The following is a 22,810-nucleotide window of genomic DNA, read 5'->3' as shown; positions in this document are numbered from 1 at the left end:
CTTCCACTCGATTTTCTCGGAGGCGAGTCTGTCGATGACCCAGAGACTTTCGGGGGTGCCAGCGGTGAAGAGAGCCCTCAACTTCGAATCGGCTCCCACGAAGGTGGTTCCGCAGTCACTACGGAGACTGCGACAAATGCCGCGGCGAGAGACGAATCGTCTGAGGGCCGCAAGGAAGGCCTCGGCCGTATAGTCCGAGACCACTTCGAGGTGTACTGCCCTGGAAGCAAGGCAGACGAAGACCGCTACGAAGGCCTTGTAAGAGCGATGTCCACGCCCCTTGGTGGTGCGAAGTTGAATCGGCCCGGCGTAGTCGACCCCGGTGTGAAGGAAGGGCCTCGCAGGTACCACGCGTTCTCGTGGAAGGTTGCCCATCAACTGCTGTGGGGTTGCCGCCCGCCATCGCACACAAATGAGGCATCGCGAGATAGCTCTTTTAACGATGGCTCGACCTCGTGGAATCCAGTATCGCTGGCGGATCAGAGACAATGTGAGCTGCGCTCCGCCGTGCAACGCTCGTCGATGACAGTCGTCCACGATTAGCCGGGTGAGGTGCGAATCCTTTGGCAGGAGGACGGGATGACGCTCGTCGTAGGCCAAGATGGAGTGCTTAAGCCGGCCGCCAACCCGCAAGAGGCCCTTAGGATCTAAAAAGGGACTAAAACGGACGAGTGAGTTTGATTTGCTGAGCGTAAGATCCTGACTTATTAATTTTAATTCGGCCTTGAATTTTTCAGATTGCACTCGCCGGATCCAGGAAACTCGAGCCTCCTCTATCTCGTCAGCAGACAGAGTCGTTCCGGGGGAGCGCCGGCGAGTGACCGCTGCACAACCTGCCTTCACGTTCAGCCACCGTCGGCACCAGGCTGTTACGCGCAGGAGTCTCTGCAGGGAGGAGAAACGCAGCAACTCGGCGGCCTCGCTCGTTGATGCCTCTGTTGCTTCGACGTGGACTCGGGTGCGCTTCTCAGGCAGGTCCTCCTCGATGTTATGGCTGATGATAGTCGGCCACGCAGCGGTTTCTAACCTTAGCCAAGGTGGACCCTGCCACCACAGTGGGTGACTCAGCAGCGCACTGGGAGAGAGACCGCGGGAAGCGCAGTCGGCTGGGTTGTCCTGGCCAGAGACGTGATGCCACGTAGCCTCCGGGGTTGTCCTCTGGATCTCGGAGACGCGGTTCGCGACATAGGTTTGCCACCTGGTCGGGTGACCTCGAATCCAGCCCAGCGTGACGGTGGAGTCCGTCCACAGGTGAAGCGGTGCGGCTACGTCGAGGATCGCCATGGCGTGTTTGGCTAGGCGGCAGAGAAGGACGGCAGCGCATAACTCTAAGCGAGGTAAGGAAATCTGTTTGAGCGGCGTGACCTTCGTTTTGGCGGTGATCAAACTGACGGCCCATGAATCGTTTAATTTTGTCCTCAAGTACACGACGGCGGAATACGCGCGTTCAGAGGCGTCGGAGAAGCCATGGACCTCCAGGTGCGTGCAAGAAGGGTCCAGATTGATCCAGCGAGGTACTCGGATTTGCTCGAGTACCGGGATTTCCGCATGGAAGTCGACCCAGTTTGATGCGGAGACGTCGTCGAGCGGGGCATCCCACTCGAGTCCTTGAAGCCAAGTAGATTGGAAAGCGATCTTGGCACGGACCACGACCGGCGCCAGCCAGCCGAGGGGATCGAATAGTTGCGCCACCAAAGACAGCACGGATCTCTTAGTGACGGACTGCAAGGCAATGTGCCGGGTAGCGAAAGAGAAGTCGTCCGTAGCGGGATGCCACTGCAGTCCCAAGGTGGAGTGAGCCTCGTGTGGTCGCCAGTCACGGAGTTCGCGCTGCAACCGATGCTCCATCGGGATGGCGGAGAGGAGAGCCGAGTCGTTGGTCGACCACTTCCGGAGAGGAAAGCCGCCCGCCATGCAGATGTCGGACAGCTGTTTGCACATCTCCTTGGTCTCCGCGAACGTTGATGCTCCAGTCAGAATGTCGTCCATGTAGACGTCCCGTCGGAGTGCGGCCGTCCCCAGTGGATACCGCTCACTCTCGTCCTCGGCTAACTGCTTCAGGGTGCGCATCGCCAGAAACGGCGCACACGCGAGACCGTAAGTCACCGTGCTCAGCTGATACTCCGCTGGACTGTCTTGCTCGGAATAACGCCACAGAATTCTTTGCAGGTCCCTATCGTCCGGATGTACCAGGATCTGCCGGAACATCTTTTCTACGTCGGTGGCGAGGACGTATCGGTGTTGTCGCCAGCGGAGTAGCACGTCGGCGAGAGGAGGCAGCAAATTCGGACCCACCATAAGATGATCGTTTAGAGTTCTGCCCGAAGTAGCTGGCGTGGAGCCGTTGAAGACCACGCGCAGCTTCGTGGTGACGCTGGTCTTCCGCAGAACGCCGTGGTGAGGTAGGTAATTCACCGACTCATTTGATTTGGCGGCAGGAGCTATGGGTGACATGTGGCGCAAGTCCTCGTACTGCCGCATGAAGTCTGAATAGAGCGCGTGAAATGGAGGATCCCGAGTGAAGCGCCTCTCCATGCTGAAGAGAACTCGCAGAGCCGAAGAGCGCGTTGCTGAAAAGTCTGGCAGAGGAGAAACGACCGGCAGACGCACGACGTATCGGCCGTCGGCGGTTCGCGTATGAGTCCGGCGAAAGAAGTTCTCGCACACCTGATCCACAGGCGAGAGAGCTACAGCGGCGTCAGAGAGCTCCTCCTGCTGCCAGAACTTCTGTACGAGAGCGCTTAGACTTTCCTCGGCCAGGCAGTGGTGTGCTAGCGTGCGACGCGGAGTGGCTGTTGCGCCGACGGCCCCAGATAAGATCCAGCCTAATGCCGTTTTTTGTGCCACAGGTTCCTGTGATTTGCCTCGCCGAAGTCCCTCCTGGAGGATGGTGGCGTAGACATCAGCTCCCAAAAGGATGTCCACGGGGTCCGCAGCTGAGAAGTCCGGATCGGCGAGCTCCAGTCCCTTGATGTGCGTCCACGCTTGACGGTCGGCCTTGATCCCGCCTTCATAAAGGGTGAGCCGGGGAAAGACCAAGGCGGTCACGTTTATTAAAGGCCCGTCGCATAGAGAGCGGATCTGGAGAGCGACCTGACCGCGCGCGAGGCCCGTCTGCTTGCCGCCGACTCCATACACCGCGACCGAGGTAGGAGATCGCACCAGACGAAGACGCTGGGCTAAAGCTTCGGAAACTAGTGAAGACTCCGAGCCCTGATCGACTAGGGCGCGCGCAGTGTGGACGCGGCCGAACCGGTCCATTACGCGAACGCGCGCGGTAGCAAGGAGCACCGATACCGTCGGCTCGGCCTTGCGTTGCGCTAAGTGCGACGTCTTAGCGACTTCGACCAACGGACACGCCTCGTGGAGAGTCGAGTGATGACGCGCGCGACACAACGAACACGTCTTCTGAGAAGCACACTCGCTTACCTTGTGCTTCCCGAGGCAGTTAAGACACAGATCGTTCGCCTCGACGTGACGCTTCCTCTCTTCCGCCGTCTTGTTCTGGTAGAGATCACAGAACATTATGTAGTGGTCCTGACTACACAAGGAGCAGCGACCTCGTTTGCTGTCCTGCTTTCGCGCGTGTAGAGTGCGGGTTTTCTGCGTTGTACTCGAACTCGACTTGGAAGAAGCGGCCTCGACCTTGACTGGCTGCAACGATTCCAAGGTGTGCAACCGACGATCCAAGAAGAGCTGCAGTTTATCATACGAAGGTGGATCGTTTGAGTCACTAATAAAATTCTCCCACTCGCGACGAGATCGAGGATCGAGAAGGTCGACAACCAGGTGCACAAAAAGGTCTTCGCCCTTCGTGATAGGGCGCCCAATGCTCTCCAGTGAGCCCACGGTGCTCTTTACGCTGTGGTAGAGTTTGCGCAGATCAATCACCGACTCGCTCTTCAGTTTTTGAAGTGACGTGAACTGGGAGATGTAACTGCGCACCAGGAGACGCTTGTTCTCATAGTAGGCAATGAGAGCATCCCACGCGCGCTCGAAGTTCTCACTTGTTGTAGGCAGGCTTCTGACCAATAATTCTGCCTCTCCCTTAAGGCACGCCTTCAGATAATGGAGCCTTCTCAACTAGTGTTGTGAGGGTGTCCCTTCCGATTAGGGACTGAAAAAGGTCGCGGAAAGCTGGCCAATCCTCGTACTTCCCGGAGAAATGAGGCAGCTGGATCCGTGGAAGCGTAGTGCGAGGAGCCTGAGAGGACGGCTCTAGCGCCTTCGTAGCAGCTTCCTCGGTCTTGAGGCTACGCAGAAGGTCCAACAGCAAACCTTTATTACCGAGGTAGGCCTCCTCAGCCAGAGCAGGTATGTCGAGTTTTAAATACTCCGAATCTGCGATTTGGTCTAGGTGGTTTAGAAGCTCATCGTTGTGAGTGTCAAATTTGGTCCAGTACCTCTCCAAGGACTGCAGGCGCGCCTCCACGGCGCCCACAGTGATTCTGGCAGCGCCCAGCTTCATCAGGTTCTCGTGAGTGCGAGCGATTTTGCCGTAGAGATCCGTTGCGGCGGTAATTATTAACTCTGCCTTACGACTCATGATGGCTTGAATTTCAGGTGACTGATCTCCGAAGCACAGAGGAAGCACACCACTTTTCACTCACACGGCGTCGTATAAAAAACCGGTCACGAAGATCCGGCTCGAAGGACCAGCAAATGTTAGCAAAAGGCGCGAGAATAGACCGAGAAGTGAGCGCGGCGCGAAAGAAAGAGAACGACAAGTCCCGATATATATATGTGTCTATGTACAGTCCTTTATTCTAATTCACAAATACAATTTTTAATATATTTACAGTTTCTTGACTAACGACGAAGAAAGATCGAAAAATTCAAGCTGAATTTTGAATCCGCAAGCAACGGAGAAAATCGATTTATTCCGCGAGCGACGGAAAGAACGTTTTTAATATTCGAGAGCTAAATGATCGCGTCGGAGACTTTTCGACAAAAGGCTCAGTGCTCCGTGATCGCGTCGATTTATACTCAAGCCCTTCTCGAAAGATCCCGATTTTTCGTGAACTCGACGGTTACCGAGACAATGTTTAAATTGAGCGATCTAACGGGTTATTTGTTGTTGTTGGATCTTTCGAGAAGGGCGAGCGCTGTTTTCGGATATTCGCTGACAAAGCGATATCTCGCTATCCAGGGGCGCCGAACGAACGGCCGGGCCCTCGACTCTCCTTTTTAGTCGAGGGCCATTGCGAGAGTTTTAATTAATTTTTTGATGTTTTTGAACAATTATTATTATTATTATTATTATTGTTATTGTTATTGTTATTGTTATTGTTATTGTTATTGTTATTGTTATTGTTATTGTTATTGTTATTGTTATTGTTATTGTTATTGTTATTGTTATTGTTATTGTTATTGTTATTGTTATTGTTATTGTTATTGTTATTGTTATTGTTATTGTTATTATTATTATTATTATTATTATTATTATTATTATTGTTGTTGTTATTATTATTCTTATTATTCTTATTATTGTTGTTGTTATTATTATTGTTGTTGTTATTGTTATTGTTTGTTTATTATTGTTATTGTTGTTTATTATTGTTATTGTTATTGTTGTTTATTATTGTTATTGTTGTTTATTATTGTTATTGTTGTTTATTATTGTTATTGTTGTTTATTATTGTTAATGTTGTTTATTATTGATATTGTTGTTTATTATTGTTATTGTTGTTTATTATTGTTATTGTTGTTTATTATTGTTATTGTTGTTTATTATTGTTATTATTATTGTTAATGTTATTATTATTGTTATTATTATTATTAAAGCCACGTATACATATTCGATATATTAAAGCAGTAAGAATACATATTTAAAAATTTAGTTCAAATTTAACACTTTAATGTTTCATGTAAAACTTTATTTCAAATTCTGCATTTATTTTTATGATAAATTTTTATTATTGTTTTATACGCTAAAGATATGTAGCATTTCTTCCTTTTTGAAATAAAATTACGCAATTGTTTCATGAGAAATACATTCTTATGAAACAATTACGTAATTTTAATTTAAGAAGGAAGAAAATTTTTTGCTGCGTATTTTTAGCATATAAACAATAATAAAAATTTACCATAAAAATAAATGCGGAATTTGAAATAAAGTTTTACATGAAACATTAAAGTGTTAAATTTGAACTAAATTTTTAAATATGTATTCTTACTGCTTTAATATATCGAATATGAATACGTAGCTTTAATAATAATAATAATAATAACAATAACAACAATAATAACAACAATAATAACAACAACAATAATAACAACAATAATAACAACAATAATAACAACAATAATAACAACAATAATAACAACAATAATAACAACAATAATAACAATAATAATAATAATAATAATAATAAATACGTAGCTTTAATAATATAAATAAATCCATACTACACACATAATTTCAGCTTTTAACTTGCTTTAATTGTACACATTATATCCCGGCCTTCGATACGGTCGATCCAATTATCTGACATCTATGTACCGATCAATTTATTACAATTGCGGTCGGTAATCTCCCGCATGATAAAAAGACACAACCATTAAAATTCACCCTGTATATATATATATATGAATAAAGATTATAAAAAAGAGAAAGAAAACATGTATGGATATTCTACATATCTTAATTTTTTTAATGCTCAATTTGCAAAAGTTCAATAAATTGAACATTAACACCTCATATGATTTTTTTGTTAAATAGGAGAGAAGTTTATTTGGATATAGTGTGATTTGACATCATTATTTATATTGACCAATTCTTAAAGACTAGCACAATTGACTAATCAGAGAGCCTTATGTTTAACTGGTTAATATGTAATGTGTTCAATTAAACGTCACCCACTAAATAGGTTCCTAAAGTAATCCTTGCTTATATACCGTTACTTTGCGGACAGTCCTGAAAGTAATTATTTTGCATATAAAATAAGGAGGATAGTTCTAAAAGTAAACACTGTTCCCAAAGTAATCAAAATATACAAGATTTTGTCCTTAAAGTAACTGATCTGCATATATACACATATATGTATACATACAGGGTGAGCCATTTTAATTAACGCACGCAATTATTTCGGAAACAAAGCATTTTAGAGAAAAATGTTTCAGACAAAAGTTTTATGGTTTCGAGGGGGCCATAAGATGGTGTCATTGGTTTGACCTTGAAGAGTTATTTGAAGGTCACATGAAGGTCACCTTCAATTTCTTAAATGGAACCTACTATTTGTCATTGCATATTCTTGTAGCTTATCTCGAGAGCTTTCCAATACACTATAATTAAGTACCTTTTGTTAAGTACTTTTTGAGTTATGAGGCTTGAAATAATTTCTTAATTTTACATAAACCGTAAAATATCTTGTAAAATATTCATTTTTCGATTATCTTACCTTAATACTTTTACGTACAAAATAATGAGAGGAATCAACTGGTGTAAAGAAAACACATAGTTGTTTTGAAGAAAAAATATATAATTTGCAATTAACAATTCCATATTTTTTCTTAAAAACAACTATGTGTTTTCTTTACACCAATTGATTCCTCTCATTATTTTGTACATAAAAGTATTAAGATAAGATAATCGAAAAATGAATATTTTACAAGATATTTTACGGTTTATGTAAAATTAAGAAATTATTTCAAGCCTCATAACTCAAAAAGTACTTAACGAAAAGGTACTTAATTATAGTGTTTTGGAAAGCTCTCGAGATAAGCTACAAGAATATGCAATGACAAATGGTAGGTTTCATTTAAGAAATTGAAGGTGACCTTCATGTGACCTTCAAATAACTCTTCAAGGTCAAACCAATGATACCATCTTATGGCCCCCTCGAAACCATAAAACTTTTGTCTGAAACATTTTTCTCTAAAATGCTTTGTTTCCGAAATAATTGCGTGCGTTAATTAAAATGGCTCACCCTCTATATGAATAAATATTATAAAAAAGAAAGAAAGCATAGATGGATTTTATATATCTTAATTTTTTTTCGATGCCCAATTTGCAAAAGTTAAATAAATTAAACATTAACACTTCATATGCATATGATTTTTTTGCTAAATAGGAGAGGAATTTATTTTTTATTATAACACAATGCGATTGAACATAATCACTTATATGGACCAATTCTTAAAGTAACTAGCACAATTGACTAATTAGAGAGCCCTGTGTTTAACTGGTTAATAAATAATATGTCCAATTGAACGTCATCCACTAAGTAAGTTCCTAAAGTAATCCTTGCTTATATACCTTTATTTTGGGGACAGTCTTGAAAGTAATTATTTTGTATATAAAATAATGAGGACAGTCCTGAAAGTAAACACTTGTCCCCAAAGTAATCAGAATATATAAGATTTTGTCCTTAAAGTAACTGATCTGCACATATATATATATATATATATATATATATATATATATATATATATATACGGAGTGTTCGAAAGAGTCGGGACCTCGAAATATCACAAAAAATAGAAGTTTTACAAGAAATTGTTTCAAACAAAAGTTGTAGGGTGTAAAAAGGTCTATTTACTGGCGCCATGTGTTTGACCTTGGATGGCGTCGCCAAGGTCACGACAAGGCCACCTTGAATTTTTGAAGGGCTACAAGAATATGCAATAAAAAGTGGAGGCTTCCATTTCAAAAATTCAAGGTGGTCTTGTCGTGATCTTGGCGACGCCATCCAAGATCAAACACATGGCGCCAGTAAATAGACCTTTTTACACCCTACAACTTTTGTTTGAAACAATTTTTTGTAAAACTTCTATTTTTTGTGATATTTCGAGGTCCCGACTCTTTCGAACACTCCGTATGCCGTAGCGATGTAATGACACGTTTCCGACCCCAGGTTCATTTGCAAAAAATGATTCTTATGGTGCCCCCGACAATCTTTGAAAATTTGTCGATTGAATTTCCGAATACCCTGTATATATATGAGAAAGAGAGAGAGAAATCATATAAAACTCATTAAAAATGTATTTAATATACATAATATACATAAGCGTCTTGCTATACAGCACTGGTGCTACCGGCATTTCGTGCACATAGCACGGAACAGAATCAGAAATTGTGCACATTATATGTTACCCTCTGAGAACTTTCGTGGACATTGGCTTTGTAGTTCGTGTCCACGTTTTTTAGATCCACAGAGGGCGTATCGCTTTCAGGGATTGTGGCAACACCGGAAATAAGTTAGCGCTGGAAGTGCATATTTTTTACTAAACTATAGCTCAAACGATTGCTCCGTCCGAATCTACAATTGCTCTCCTTCTAAAATTAATAGTTTTTTTAATATTTGCAAAAAACGTAAAATTGACCATTTTTACTGAAAAACATATTTCTAATGGTTTTCGGCAATTATATCCGGTATAAAACAATTGCTCCCTAATTGCTCCCTATTGCTCCATCATTAGTTTAATGATTATTGCATTATTTTATCGAAAATTAATAAATAAATCATTTCACAAATGACGATGACGCTACCTGTCGGCCACTTATCGCAACTAAACGTTTTAATAGTTTTCGGCAATTATATCCAACATAAAACAATTGCTCCTTAATTGCTTCGCATTGCTCCATCGTTATAATTAATAATTATTGCATTTTTTATTCGAAAATTAACAAATTAATCATTTCACAAGTGACGACGTCGCCACTTATCGGCCACCTAACGGAATTAAATATTTTAATAGTTTTCGGCAATTATATCCAATATAAAACGATTGCTCCTTAATTGCTTTGCATTGCTCCATAGTTATAATTAATAATTATTGCATTTTTTAATCGAAAATTAACAAATTAATCATTTCACTAGTGACGACGTCGTCATTTATCGGCCACTTATCGGAATTAAATATTTTAATAGTTTTCAACAATTATATCCAATATAAAACGATTGCTCCTTAATTGCTTCGCATTGCTCCATCGTTATAATTAATAATTATTGCATTTTTTATTGAAAATTAACAAATAAATCATTTCACTAGTGACGACGTCGCCACCTATCGGCCACTTATCGAAATACATGGCACAACGGCTAATGGCGCGAACATTCAAACATTATTTATCAACTCTATTGTTTAAAACTATATCTGTAAGACAATAGTCAACTTTTTTTATTAATTTTTTGGTAGAATAATTGCTCCTCGATTTCTTTATCGAAATATTCAATCGCTCCATTTGTGCTATTAATATTTTATAATATATTAGCAAAAAACCAATCATTTTCTTGGAATAACATATTTCCCATAGTCTATCGCAAATATATCCGACATAAAACGATTGCTCCTTAATTGCTTCGCATTGCCCCATCGTTATTTTAATAACTATTGCATTTTTTTATCGAAAATTGACGAAAAAAATCATTTCATAAGTGATGACGTCACCACCTATCGGCCACCTATCGTAATAAATGGCTCAACGGCTAATGGCGCGAATATTCAAACAGTATATCAGCTATATTGTTTAAAACTATATGCCCGCTCACGCATGCTCAATTATTATATTTTGTGTATCATAGAATATTAATTAAAATATCTTTATGATATATACTTTAGCTCAAGAGATGTTGCAAAACGATACTGCACATTTACCCATTATCATTATTACAGTATATCACAGTCTAAAATATATTGAAAAATTTTAAGAAGATATAATGGGTGGATATGCAACACTGTTTTGCAACAACTCTTCTAGCTAAAGAATATATTGTGAAGATATTTTAATTAATGTTCTGTGATACACATAAAATATCATAATTGAGCATGCATGAGCGCGCATATAGTTTTAAACAATAGAGCTGATATACTGTTTGAATATTGGCGCCATTGGCCGATGAGCCATTTCTTCCGATAGGTGGCCGACAGGTGGTGACGTCATCACTTGTGAAATAATTTTTTTTATCAATTTTGGATAAAAAAATGCAATAATTATTAATTATAACGATGGAGCAATACGAAGCAATTAAGGAGCAATCGTTTTATATTGGATATAATTGCCGAAAACTATTAAAAAATGTAGTTCCGATAAGTGGTCGATAGGTGGCGACGTCGTCATTAGTGAATTGATTAATTTGATAATTTTCGATAAAAAAATGTATTAATTATTAAAATAACGATGGAGCAATGCGAAGCAATTAAGGAGAAATCGTTTTATGTGGGATATATTTGCGATAGACTATGAGAAATGTTTTTTCAAGAAAATGATTGGCTTTTTGCTAATATTATAAAATATTAATAACACAAAGGGAGCGTTTGAATATTTCGATAAAGAAATGGAGGAGCAATTATTCTACCAAAAAGTCAATAAGAAAAGTTGATTATTTTCTTACAGATACAGTTTTAAGCAATAGAGCTAACATTATGTTTGAATATTCACGCCATTGACCGTTGAGCTATTTATTTTGACAGGCGGCCGATAGGTGGCGACGTCATCACTAGTGAAATGATTAATTGTTAATTTTCGTTAAAAAAATGCAATAATTATTAAAATAACGATGGAGCAGTGCGAAGCAATTAAGGAGCAATCGTTTTATATTGGATATAATTGTTGAAAACTATTAAAATATTTAATTCCGATAAGTGGCCGACAGGTGGTGACGTCATCACTTGTGAAATGATTTTTTTAATCAATTTTCGATAAAATAATGCAATAATCGTTAAACTAATGATGGAGCAATAGGGAGCAATTAGGGAGCAATCGTTTTATACCGGATATAATTGCCGAAAATCATTAAAAATATGTTTTTCAGTAAAAATGGTCAATTTTACGTTTTTTGCAAATATTAAAAAAACTATTAATTTTAGAAGGGGAGCAATTGTAGATTCGGACGGAGCAATTAAGGAGCAATCGTTTGAGCTATAGTTTATTAAAAAATATGCACTTTCAGCGCTAACTTATTTCCGGTTGTGGCAACTCTTGTGGCAACTCTGCTTCTTTTGAAGATCACTTCATTACCGACATTTATCGACTCAACTTTATACACTATTTTTCACCTTATTGTTTTGTTTTATTGATTTAATAATTTGTTGACAACGCTATTCATTTATAAAAAACATCTTTAAAAATTATTATTCTTGGTGTCTCAATATCAACTTGTCTTATTATAATATTGTACAAATACATTTATTATTATAATACAAAGTTTAAGTCATTTATCACGCATAACGCCACAGGATCACCTAAAAGCGGACCATGACACCTCTTAGTCTTCTCTCTGTTACATACAGTCAAGGATTTACTCCACATTGTTAAAATACCCAGAAAACAATATGTAATCAAAAAGATTTCTAAAAGATATCGCCTTTTTGAACCTGATAACCTAAAAAGGCTTCTAAAAGATCATATAAAGATACCAGAATGTTATCTAATGCGCCGTTTTTTGAAGACAGAAAGATATCACGAAAATGATGCCTGAAAGATTTCTTAAATTAAGCGTCTTTAAGATATCTGAATTATGTCAACATATAGAGTTCTTATTTATGATGTCTAAAAGAGATCTGACATATGTTAACATATGAATTTCTGATTGAAGATAGAATTCTATTTATAATTTTATGCGTCATATGTTTTAATGTATACGTGTATTCCGATATACAGGGTGACCCATTTTAACTTAGGCAGCCAAATAACTCGAAAAATAAGCAAGATAGAGAAAAATGTTTTAGACAAAAGTTGTATGGTTTCGAGGGGGCCATAAGATGGTATCATTGGTTTGACCTTGAAGAGTCATTTGAAGGTCACGTGAAGGTCACTTCAATTTTTTTAAATGGAATACCCTATATATTTTTGTACATTCTTGTAGCTTATTTCGAGAGCTTTCCAAAACACTATAATTAAGTACCTTTCCGTTAAGTACTTTTTGAGTTATGATGCTTGAAATAATTTCTTAATTTTACATAAACCGTAAAATATCTTGTAAAATATTCATTTTTCGATTATCTTACCTTAATACTTTTATGTACAAAATAATGAGAGGAATCAATTGGTGTAAAGAAAACACATAGTTGTTTTTAAGAAAAAATATGGAATTGTTAATTGCAAATTACATATTTTTTCTTCGAAACAACTATGTGTTTTCTTTACACCAATTGATTCCTCTCATTATTTTGTACATAAAACTATTAAGGTAAGGTAATCGAAAAATGAATATTTTACAAGATATTTTACGGTTTATGTAAAATTAAGAAATTATTTCAAGCCTCATAACTCAAAAAGTACTTAACGAAAATGTACTTAATTATAGTGTTTTGGAAAGCTCTCGAGATGAGCTACAAGAATGTACAAAAATATATAGGATGTTCCATTTAAAAAAATTGAAGTGACCTTCACGTGACCTTCAAATGACTCTTCAAGGTCAAACCAATGATACCATCTTATGGCCCCCTCGAAACCATACAACTTTTGTCTAAAACATTTTTCTCTATCTTGCTTATTTTTCGAGTTATTTGGCTGCCTAAGTTAAAATGGGTCACCCTGTATATTTTATTTTGTATGTATTTTACGTTATATTTAAATGTTTTCTGTGTTACACGATACATAAAATTTATAACTAGAATTCTGTCCCGAATTCTGTCTTGAATTATTATAGATTGTGTAAAATAAGTATTAGGGAATAAATCATCTTAAACATTTTCATATTTATTATTTTTATTATTGCACAAAAATAAAAATAAAAATTGATTTAAAAAACTTAATATTTTTAATAATAAGTATTTTTCAAAATCAGGAACGAGGAGACATTATAACTCTAAAATATGAAAGAAAACAAAATTCCTTAACACAAAAATAGTTTCTATAATAACAGAATTGATAAAACCTCCCTGAAAAAATCCTGGATACGTCCATGTCATTATTATATTATTATATAGTTATTATTATTATTATATAATATATTATTATAAAAGTATTAATCATCCACTGACTCATTTTGAATTTCTTCTTTTTGTCTTCGATTTATTCGATCGCCGGCATGTTGCAACCATGATTTCCCTTACGGAAAGAAACTACAGTGGATTACAGAAAATTATATTGCAGTGATTACATAAAAATATTACACGAAATTACTGACTTTAAGTATTGTAATATACTGTAATATTTTCGCACTATATGCTCGGATTATAGGAAAATATTACAGGAAAATAACCTGTAATATGTCATGCGCCGGGATTACAAGATAAGGCCCTGCGCACAGTAGAGGAAATATTAGGAATAAATATTAAATATAATATTAAGATTTTAAAATAAAATCGAAAAAAACTTTGATATAAAAATATAAATTGGGGTATAAATATAAGGGGCTTTTACAAATTTATTAGCCCTTATTAGTCCTTATTTATACCCGCGAATTTGTATTTTATTTATATCAGAATTTTTTCGATTTTGTTATTTAAAAATTTTAATATATTTATTCTTAATATTTTCTCTATTTTGTGCGCAGGGCCTAATAATACATCAACATAATATATTGAATTAAATATAATTGTTTATTTTTTATATAATTTTTTATATATAATACACATATCCTTTGATGTAACGACATTATTATAAACTAATAATTTTAATAATCTAATAAATTAAATTTTTTTATTTATCTGCATAAAATAAAACTTATTTAAAATTAATCTTATTTAAAAAAAATAATTAAAAAAATGATCAAATAAAATTCTTTGTTTATCTTTTATTGCAGTTATTTTTAAAAGAATTCTAAAATCTAATTTTTAAACAAATTTTTTTGAAATAAAACGTTAAAAAAATAATGAAAAAGTAATAAAAAAATGATCAAATAAAATTATTTATCTTATTGCACAGTTATCTAAAAACCACAAATTCTAAATAAATCTAACTTTTAAAAGTTTAAACAAATCTTATTGTATTAATACTGATTATTTTTATAATTTATCAGAATTTGTTTAACTAATATGGCTTATATTGGATTAATAATCAATAGTCAAACCGACCTTATATTGCTTAAGCAATTACTTAGCGAAGTCTGACAATTTCACCAATCACAGACTTTAAAACTTATATATATGTATATATATATATATATATATATATATATATTATTTACTATAATTATTTATCTATATTATTTACTATAACTTATATCATTTAACAACTTAAATCATTTACTATATTATTTACTATAACTTATATATATATATATATATATATATATATATATATATATATATATTATTTAAGCAATTGTTTCGCGAAATCCAACTTATTCAACAATATATATATATATATATATATATATATTGTGACGTTGCCGTCCCGAGGCGCGTCCATCCGCCCCGGAAATCTTCACGGGGCGCGAGCCGAGCGGCCGCGCCAGAAAAAGATTGCGAGAGCCGTATCGAAATCTCCGGAGAGACGAGCCATTATCCTTTTTCGCGCTAGTATTAATTATTTTTTTGTATCATTTTTGTACGTCGGGCAACCCGCCGGAGGGAAACCAGAAGAGGCCCAAGAGGAATCATTACGACAGCCGATACGACAACGCCGGAGGAACAGAGTCGCGGGTGGATTTCGTCCCCTTCAAATAACGGAGGGAAAACAGCCAAGAAACAGCTGTCTTGAGCCGGAATAACCGGACCGGATCGGCGCCACCCTCCAAGGACGGAGGACGAAGGACCAGCATCCGGAAGACCGCGGATAACAGGGTCACCGAGATTCGGAATTTTAAATTATCGGGGCCGTTACGGCCCCCGATACGGCGTTGTCGCGGGGCGCAGTAATACCTCGCGTGTCGCGGCGCTATTGGCCGCTAATCCGCGCACCCCTGCGCGCAGAATTGACGCCGCTATCGACTCTGGATCGCGAGATCCAGGGAATCACTCTGGTGCGGGCGCTCTCAGCTTGTAGTCGTTTTGCGAAACGTATATTGTCGTTGTCGTTTTGTGTGTCGCAGCCGAGGTTGTCGAGAGGACGAGACCGAGGATCATCCCCTGTCAACGGGAGCGAGTATCGGTGAGGTTGCCCATCGCTATTTTGTACGCCACGTACGCGATTCCGTCCGCGGACCGGCCGTTCTGTCGCCGTCGCCATTTTCGTGTCTCGTTGTCGCTCGGGCATTGTACCGAGCTCGCGATTTTCGTGTATTTCGGGCGACCGGAGACAAGCGACCGAGGCATCAAGGACGATCGTAACGTCGGCCGTAGCTGATAAGGAACCGTTCGTCTCTCTCCGGGATTCGGGGTGTCGTAAAACGCGTAGTGACCGGCTCTCGTATATCGACCACGTGAGTAGATATGGGCCACTATGGTGCGTCAAAACAAACCCCCACCACTCGGCCCCTGGCGCCGTGGGCGTGGCCAGGTGAAGTGGAGGGAGGCGTTCTGATTGGTGGAAACAATGCCCCACCTCCCGAAGTCCGATTTTGATTGGCTTGCACCATAGTGGCCCAGAGTTTGATTGGCTTGCACCATAGTGGTCCAGAGTTTGATTGGCTCGCACCATAGTGGCCCAGAGCTGCGATTGGTCGACGCCGGCTGTGTCGCCGATTTATCAAATTTTTATTTCCCTACCTCCGCGGTACTAGACTCGAAGAAGCAATCCTCCTCCCACTCCAGCCCTGGCCCACTTGTATAGGGTTCCGAGTCAAATTCCCGTTACTTAGCCCTTAGTCGCTCTCGCTACGTCTTGGCAGAACGAACCCCCCCACCTACCGACTTTCGGAGGGTAGCCGGCGGTATATGTCTCGAGGAAACAATCCTTACCTCCCCACTCCGTCTCGGGGCCCGCTATGGAATATCGAAACAAGCCCCCTCCGCTCGAACGGTTCATGACGCACTTTATCGGAAAAAGAGACAAAGCATCTCAGTAGGAGACAATAATTATAATTATTATAATTATTATAATTATTATATTATAATTATATTATAATTATTATAATTATTATAATTATTATAATTATTATATTATAATTATATTATAATTATTATAATTATTATAATTAGACTACATTGCACTACAGAGGTAAAAAGATGAACATGCGAATGATTGAACGCGAGGCGGGGGTGTTATAAAGGAAGAAGGGAAAAGTTAAAAGCATTAAACACGAATTAAGATAAAAAATTTTCACATTTATTAATATACCCGCATACAATTCGTAATACTTCGCAAAAATTTTTTTTATATCTTCTTACAATTAAACACGCTATTAATTAACATTATATTTTTCATGTTTTTTTTCGCGAAGAAAAATTTTATGAAATAATTCTACGATTAAATGATCGTTATATTTGCAATTTTCGGAAAAAAGACTAAGAAATCCATCGAGATCGTAACCGCTGCACATATAATATAAAAATACACAACTGTAGAGTCCGCAAGTTTGAGAGAAAAGCCCTTGTAGTTGTTCGGTATTCCATCGATAAATGTTGGAATTTCGCCGGAGACGTAGGAAAAAACCCGGATACAAGGGCGGTATTCCGTAGCTATCGAAGTATGTCCCTGTACCGTCTTCGTCGAGGAAGAAAGCGATCCAGTGTTCTCCAGGGCGATTATGATTGTCCGTATTAGCGACGATGGCCGTCGACCTCGTCCACGCCATCGGCAATCTGTCGGCAGGATAGACTCCCACATGTTTGACATCAAGCTGACGCAATGCTTGCAGAATTTCGCGAGAGTCCATTTGTTTGCAGCGAAGACGAGCGAACAAGCGGTATTATTTGAATAATTTCTTTTGGTGGCTTGTTTTCGGGTTGTACAGCTAACGGATTTTCTGTTTGCGCGGGGCGGTTAATAGCCGCACGTTCGATTTTTTGCAGATTTTTCTTCTCTATTTTATTATTTGATTGTGCTTTAATATTTTCATTTTCATCGTCGTCGTCGTCGTCGCTTACTATCAAAATTTCGGGAGAACTGCAAGTCGTTCGAGTAATGCTGTCTCCGTCGCTGCTGAAATTATTTTGCGCAACAATCCAGCTTTTTAATTTGTAAGCGTTGCGTAATGCACAATGAAAGATTCCGAATTTTCGAAATCCGTGATGTCCGCACTCTTCTTCTACCGTCAGATTTTTGAATGCCGGTGAGATGCCTTCCAAATTATATATATTTCTAGAAAGTAGATTCCTCAAATAACTCGCTTTCTCGTTTCCTCTAACATAAATGTGACGCACGCATCTTGTAATTTGCCGCAGTTGCGATGTAAAATATTTCGGATTAGTTTCGCCATCGAACCATTCAATGCCGTGATGATTTCGCGTGAGCCAGTTGTTTTCTTGTCTTATTTTTTCAGGTAATTCGGCAAACGAATGCGTCGGTATCATAATCCAATGATCGACGATTGGAGCGTCAATCGCTACAATAGCAACCTCCTTAGGGATAAACTTTTTCTTCGCATCGCGGAAACCCTGAATATCGACGACTATATCCATCTTACGAAAAAAACTTATGTGATTCGACGCGAGGCTCTATGTAAAACAACGACGCTGAGCGTGTCTCCAACGAAACTGAATATTTTTCGAAACGTTGCGCACTGATGTCGGAGTTTTGAGCGAAGTAGAGGGGGAACAATTTTAAGCGTCTATACAAAATTTACCCCGAAAAATCGACGATGACCTGACGAGACGAGTCGATTTCTATGACATTATCGAATTCGGCATAGATAATACAATTAATCGTCTCGGAAAGTGCTCTTACGAATCGCACTTCTAATCGTAAACTACCATGTTTGACGAGATTCCAATGTCCAGCGCAATTAGCGGATAGATCGGGAGTAAGATCAAAAGCGAATAAAGTATATCCTTTGAAATAGTCGTCTCTGCTTATAGAATTTCCCTCGTTCAAAAAATGAATACCTGTTCCCGAGAAAAGCGTTTGATAAGCTTCGATGTAAAGCGGTTCCTCCTCGGAGAAAGCTGGTTGCAAAGGCCTACTGGGGATTTGCGTGCCATCGAGAAGCGAGAAGAAATTTATTCCGTAGTTCTTGAAATTAAACGGATTTAATTTTCTGTCACCGTTAAACGCTTTATTACTAACGAAACCGACTATTACTCGCTTCGGTAATTGACCGAGTATTACATTATCTAACGATTCACCCATAACGCCGCTATGAATCGTGAATGTTTTAACCTCGACTCTCGTGAGCGGATACTTGGCTGTAACTTTACTCATCATTCTAGCATGCGCGAGTAACAAACCCGAGCTTATTTTCGCCCTTCTAACGAGCAAGGTAGCGTCGAGAATGTGAATTTTCGATGTTCCGCTACTTTCCATGAGACAGAACGAATCTTTCGAACGAACGAATCTCAACCGTACTTCTACACCGTTAATTAAAAATTTGTCTTGATTGAAAACGTCGCAATGGAGATGTCCTACGAGATCTAACGCCTTTCCTCCGGAAATGTAACGAGCGCGTCTCGCGAGAGCGGGATTGCCGGGATTTGTTTCCAACAGATCGTCCATGTGTCCGGGTGCATCCATGTCCCATAGACAGGAAGTTAGATGGGAAGTTTTTGCGGGTGAAGAATAATTTAACAACGCCTCTATGTACGCTCGGTACGCGCAAGCGTTGTTTGGAGGCGACACGAGCTTTTGATTGAAATACACGTCGATTTGATTGAAGATAGAATGAAGCAAATGATTTACAGGGGCTACGGCTATTCTTTCGGCGCTTGTTCCTGAAGCCTGTCTCGCGGAATCGGCGTTTGTTTCTACACGTAGACGAAGACTCAGCATGGTGTGCGTGAGATCTAAATATTCTTCTCCGTGTCCGGGGATGACGAATTCTATCGGCGAGTCGTCCGAGAGAGAGGTCACGGGTTTGTAATGAATCCATTGCGAATTTTCGATGCTAGTTTGCGTAGGTGGTAGAGAGAAGAGATCTAGTTCGCTCTTTAAACACTCGCTCGAATGCGTGTGAAGAAAAGACATATTTCTTTATCGCAAATTGCTCGCTGTCGTCCGTCGCTCGCCACCGTCGTTAAATTAGAATGCTCCGAATATAACCGCTTAAGAAAATATATCGGATACGGTACGTTTTTTACCGATTTTACGTCGTTTCGCAGACGTCTTAAGTCTTTTTTTCACAACCGTACGACTTTTCTTCTTCTTTTTATTTCTCTGCGCTTTTGTACTCGTTCTTTTTTTCCCAACCGCTTTGATTTTCTTACTCGTCCGTCGTCGCTTGCGAGCCGATGTTATTGCGGATCGTGCGATGTGATTATCAAGCCCGACAAAAGGGAACTGAGCTACATGCATTTTCGCATCAGACTTATATCCCGAACCCTTCATTAGACTACTTATTTTTTCTTTGGCTTTTCTCTTGAGTTTGTCTCGCGATTCTTCAAAACGGTGTTTGGCCGCTACCTTAAATGGCGTATTGTTTTCGACGTCTTCGATTACATTAACGCCAGCCCGTAAAGCTTCTTTTCCCACAGCTCGCGCGGCTTTACCTAAATATGGTAGTACGCGTCTGAATAATCCCCCGAGAAAACTGCCGATTCCGTGACCGCGCTGATAGGGCGATCCGACGAAAACTCGCGGGATTCCGCCGCCGCGACCGCCTCCGTTCTGTAATTCGTCGCGATATACCGAGTAATAGTCCATTAATAATAATAATAATAATGAACGGTCAAATGCGTTTTTCTCTTTCGCGGATTCCGTGTATTTTATAATATCTAATCGATACACCTAAAATGCAAAGTTACCGTCAACGTTCCGAATTCGAATGGTATGCTCTTCCCCAGCTGATCTCTTATATCTATTTCGATCGTACGGAAACTCGTTCGCCGCAGCGCGATGTATTGCGCGGGCGAAAAATGCTTTATCTGAGTGGATGCAAACGGATAATCGTTTCGTACATCGTGCGTGACTATTCGAAGAAGAGGCGATTGTACATCGCCCGTAATATAAGGTTCGCAAATGTCGCAGTAGACGAAAAGTTTGTCTGGAATACCTCGCAACAAACTAGCTGGTATGTCGGCTATTATATAGCCGTCACCCGTGAGTACAAAAGGAAATTTTGGAAAAGCAATGCTCGAAGAAGGAGGAATGTCAGGATTGTAGTAGATCGGTAGTAGATCGTTCGAACTTCCACAGCGTGAATCAAAACCGAGCATACGACAAAGCTTGTCGGAAAAATGCACATGATGTTCCATATCGCATTTCCTCTCTTTGCAGGAAAGTCTCATAACAACTTTACCACCAGCTTTTAATTCCCAAACGACATGGGCTTTTACGGGTTTGCACGCGTCATTCATTGTCTCTATAATATCGCGTACGCTCGAATAAACGCCTGGTGATACTTCGACATCCGCATGAGAAAACGCATCGATGCTCTTATTAATATCGATAAATTTTATTGTTCCTTCTCCAGGGCGTATATGTAAAAAGCTACACGGAAACTGGATCTCCGTGAGCGCTACTTCCCAACGACCGCTTAAGTCTATACGCTGAGGTAATTCGGTGGTGAAACACGTTGTTTTATTTTCCGGAAAGTAGCGCATGCTACTATTACTCGGGAGGATTATGTGAAATTCTTCCCCTCTCATTTTGATATTAAACTCGAGGCTGATATCCAAGAATCGAATTTAGAAGGATATCCCCGCCAACTAACTAGTAATTGTTTATTGTCGCCCCGTCCCTTGGTTTTTATCACGTGGTCTACGATAAATTCTCCCTCTCGTAAGTCTTTAATAACTTGCGTTAATTCCTGCTCGTAAAAAATCCCGTCTATAACCTTGCCCTGTAAATCGCTTAGTTCGTATACAGGAGGTCTTCTCCATTCGAGAACGCGATGAATTCGAAATATTTCTTCACTCCATCCCGCCTCGTATCCTTTCTCAAACGCTGCTTTTGCTCTACTAATGCGTACGAGCTCGCCCGCTCTGTATTTACACTTTTGTTTGCGCCCGCGATTTTTTCTTCCTTCAGCATCTTCGGCATTGATATTCCAACGTCGATTCATATTTTCTCGCGCGATACGCGCATTTTCCAACGTAACGATCGCTGGTTGCATTTTAATGCTAGAATGACGAGTATGATTGTAAGCGTGAACAATATCCTGCAAAATATCGATATAACGGCGAGTATATTTATGTGTAAAATAGCGCCACATCCTCTCCTTAAGTGTTCTATTGAAACGTTCGACTATAGCTGCTTTGATATCGGGATTTCGCGCTACACGAAATCGGATGTTTTTTTCTTTTAAGAATTTTTGTACAGCGCTCGCGATAAATTCTTTACCTTTGTCGGTTTGTAGGTAAACGGGTAAACGTTTTTTGTTTCTCGAGAATATGTTTTGAAAGGCCTTTATCACGCACGCCGAAGTTTTATCGCGCAAAGGTTCTACCCAAGCAAATTTGCTAAGTACATCGATAACCACCAGTAGATAGGAATATCCGTCGTTATAACTCTTAAGATTACGAAGATCGATTAAATCAGCCTCCCATAAATCATCGATATTTGTCACGTTATAATGTAAACGCGGAAATTTTCGTCGTACTGGACGATGCAGCGTGTACGCGTCTTGCGATTTAAGCCAGTCGACAACCTCGTTACGCGAGAAATTCGGCTTAGCCGCTCGTGATAAATTGACCGTCGCTGAATAACCCGCGTAGTGCGAAGGATCGTAATATAATTTTTCGAGTTCCATCTTATTAGAATTTGCTCCAACCGAATAAACCTCTTGCTTTCTTCGTCGGGGAATTCTCGTCCTTACTTGCTAATGTTTTATCGGCCTCATCCTCATCCTCATCGGCAGATATAAATACCGTATCTCCTTCGGATACAACTGTCTCGTTTAACCTGCTGCGTGAACGACGAGTTTTCGGAGTGGAAGTAACAGCTGCT

At 39.6% G+C, this 22,810-nt stretch overlaps 2 protein-coding genes across 2 annotated transcripts; both read right to left on the bottom strand.

Annotated features, from left to right (window-relative positions):
- Positions 1 to 539: 539 nt before the first annotated feature.
- Positions 540 to 4,546, bottom strand: LOC145963666 (uncharacterized). Its single transcript, XM_083085797.1, has 3 exons — positions 4,155 to 4,546; positions 838 to 3,937; positions 540 to 647 (listed from the first exon to the last, which is right to left on the bottom strand). Exons 1-3 carry the CDS (start codon positions 4,544 to 4,546, stop codon positions 540 to 542), a joined length of 3,600 nt encoding a protein of 1,199 aa, XP_082941923.1.
- Positions 4,547 to 18,553: 14,007 nt separating this feature from the next.
- On the bottom strand, positions 18,554 to 19,891 carry LOC145963664 (uncharacterized protein F54H12.2-like). The gene is made up of 2 exons (XM_083085796.1): positions 18,994 to 19,891; positions 18,554 to 18,816 (listed from the first exon to the last, which is right to left on the bottom strand). The coding sequence occupies exons 1-2, from the start codon at positions 19,889 to 19,891 to the stop codon at positions 18,554 to 18,556; spliced, it is 1,161 nt and encodes a 386-aa protein (XP_082941922.1).
- Positions 19,892 to 22,810: the final 2,919 nt, after the last annotated feature.

This window comes from Camponotus vicinus, unplaced genomic scaffold (genome assembly GCF_025532165.1).
Source record: "Camponotus vicinus isolate PSW18456_S1 unplaced genomic scaffold, iyCamVici1.0 SCAF_13, whole genome shotgun sequence".
Classification (NCBI taxonomy): domain Eukaryota; kingdom Metazoa; phylum Arthropoda; class Insecta; order Hymenoptera; family Formicidae; genus Camponotus; species Camponotus vicinus.
This window is presented reverse-complemented; position numbering and strand designations above follow the sequence as displayed.

What these genes read in the sequence shown, in the direction of transcription:
- LOC145963666 (XM_083085797.1), bottom strand. Translation starts at nt 4,546, where the DNA reads ATGAGTCGTAAGGCAGAGTTAATAATTACCGCCGCAACGGATCTCTAC. An exon ending in CTGCCTCATTTCTCCGGGAA is followed by an intron (nt 3,938 to 4,154) that starts GTACGAGGATTG and finishes CCTGGTGCGCAG; the next exon opens with TTACATCTCCCAGTTCACGT. An exon ending in GACGGTGGCTGAACGTGAAG is followed by an intron (nt 648 to 837) that starts GCAGGTTGTGCA and finishes GTCCCTTTTTAG; the next exon opens with ATCCTAAGGGCCTCTTGCGG.
- LOC145963664 (XM_083085796.1), bottom strand. Translation starts at nt 19,891, where the DNA reads ATGTCTTTTCTTCACACGCATTCGAGCGAGTGTTTAAAGAGCGAACTA. An exon ending in AGTAATAGTCGGTTTCGTTA is followed by an intron (nt 18,817 to 18,993) that starts GTAATAAAGCGT and finishes TCTCGGGAACAG; the next exon opens with GTATTCATTTTTTGAACGAG.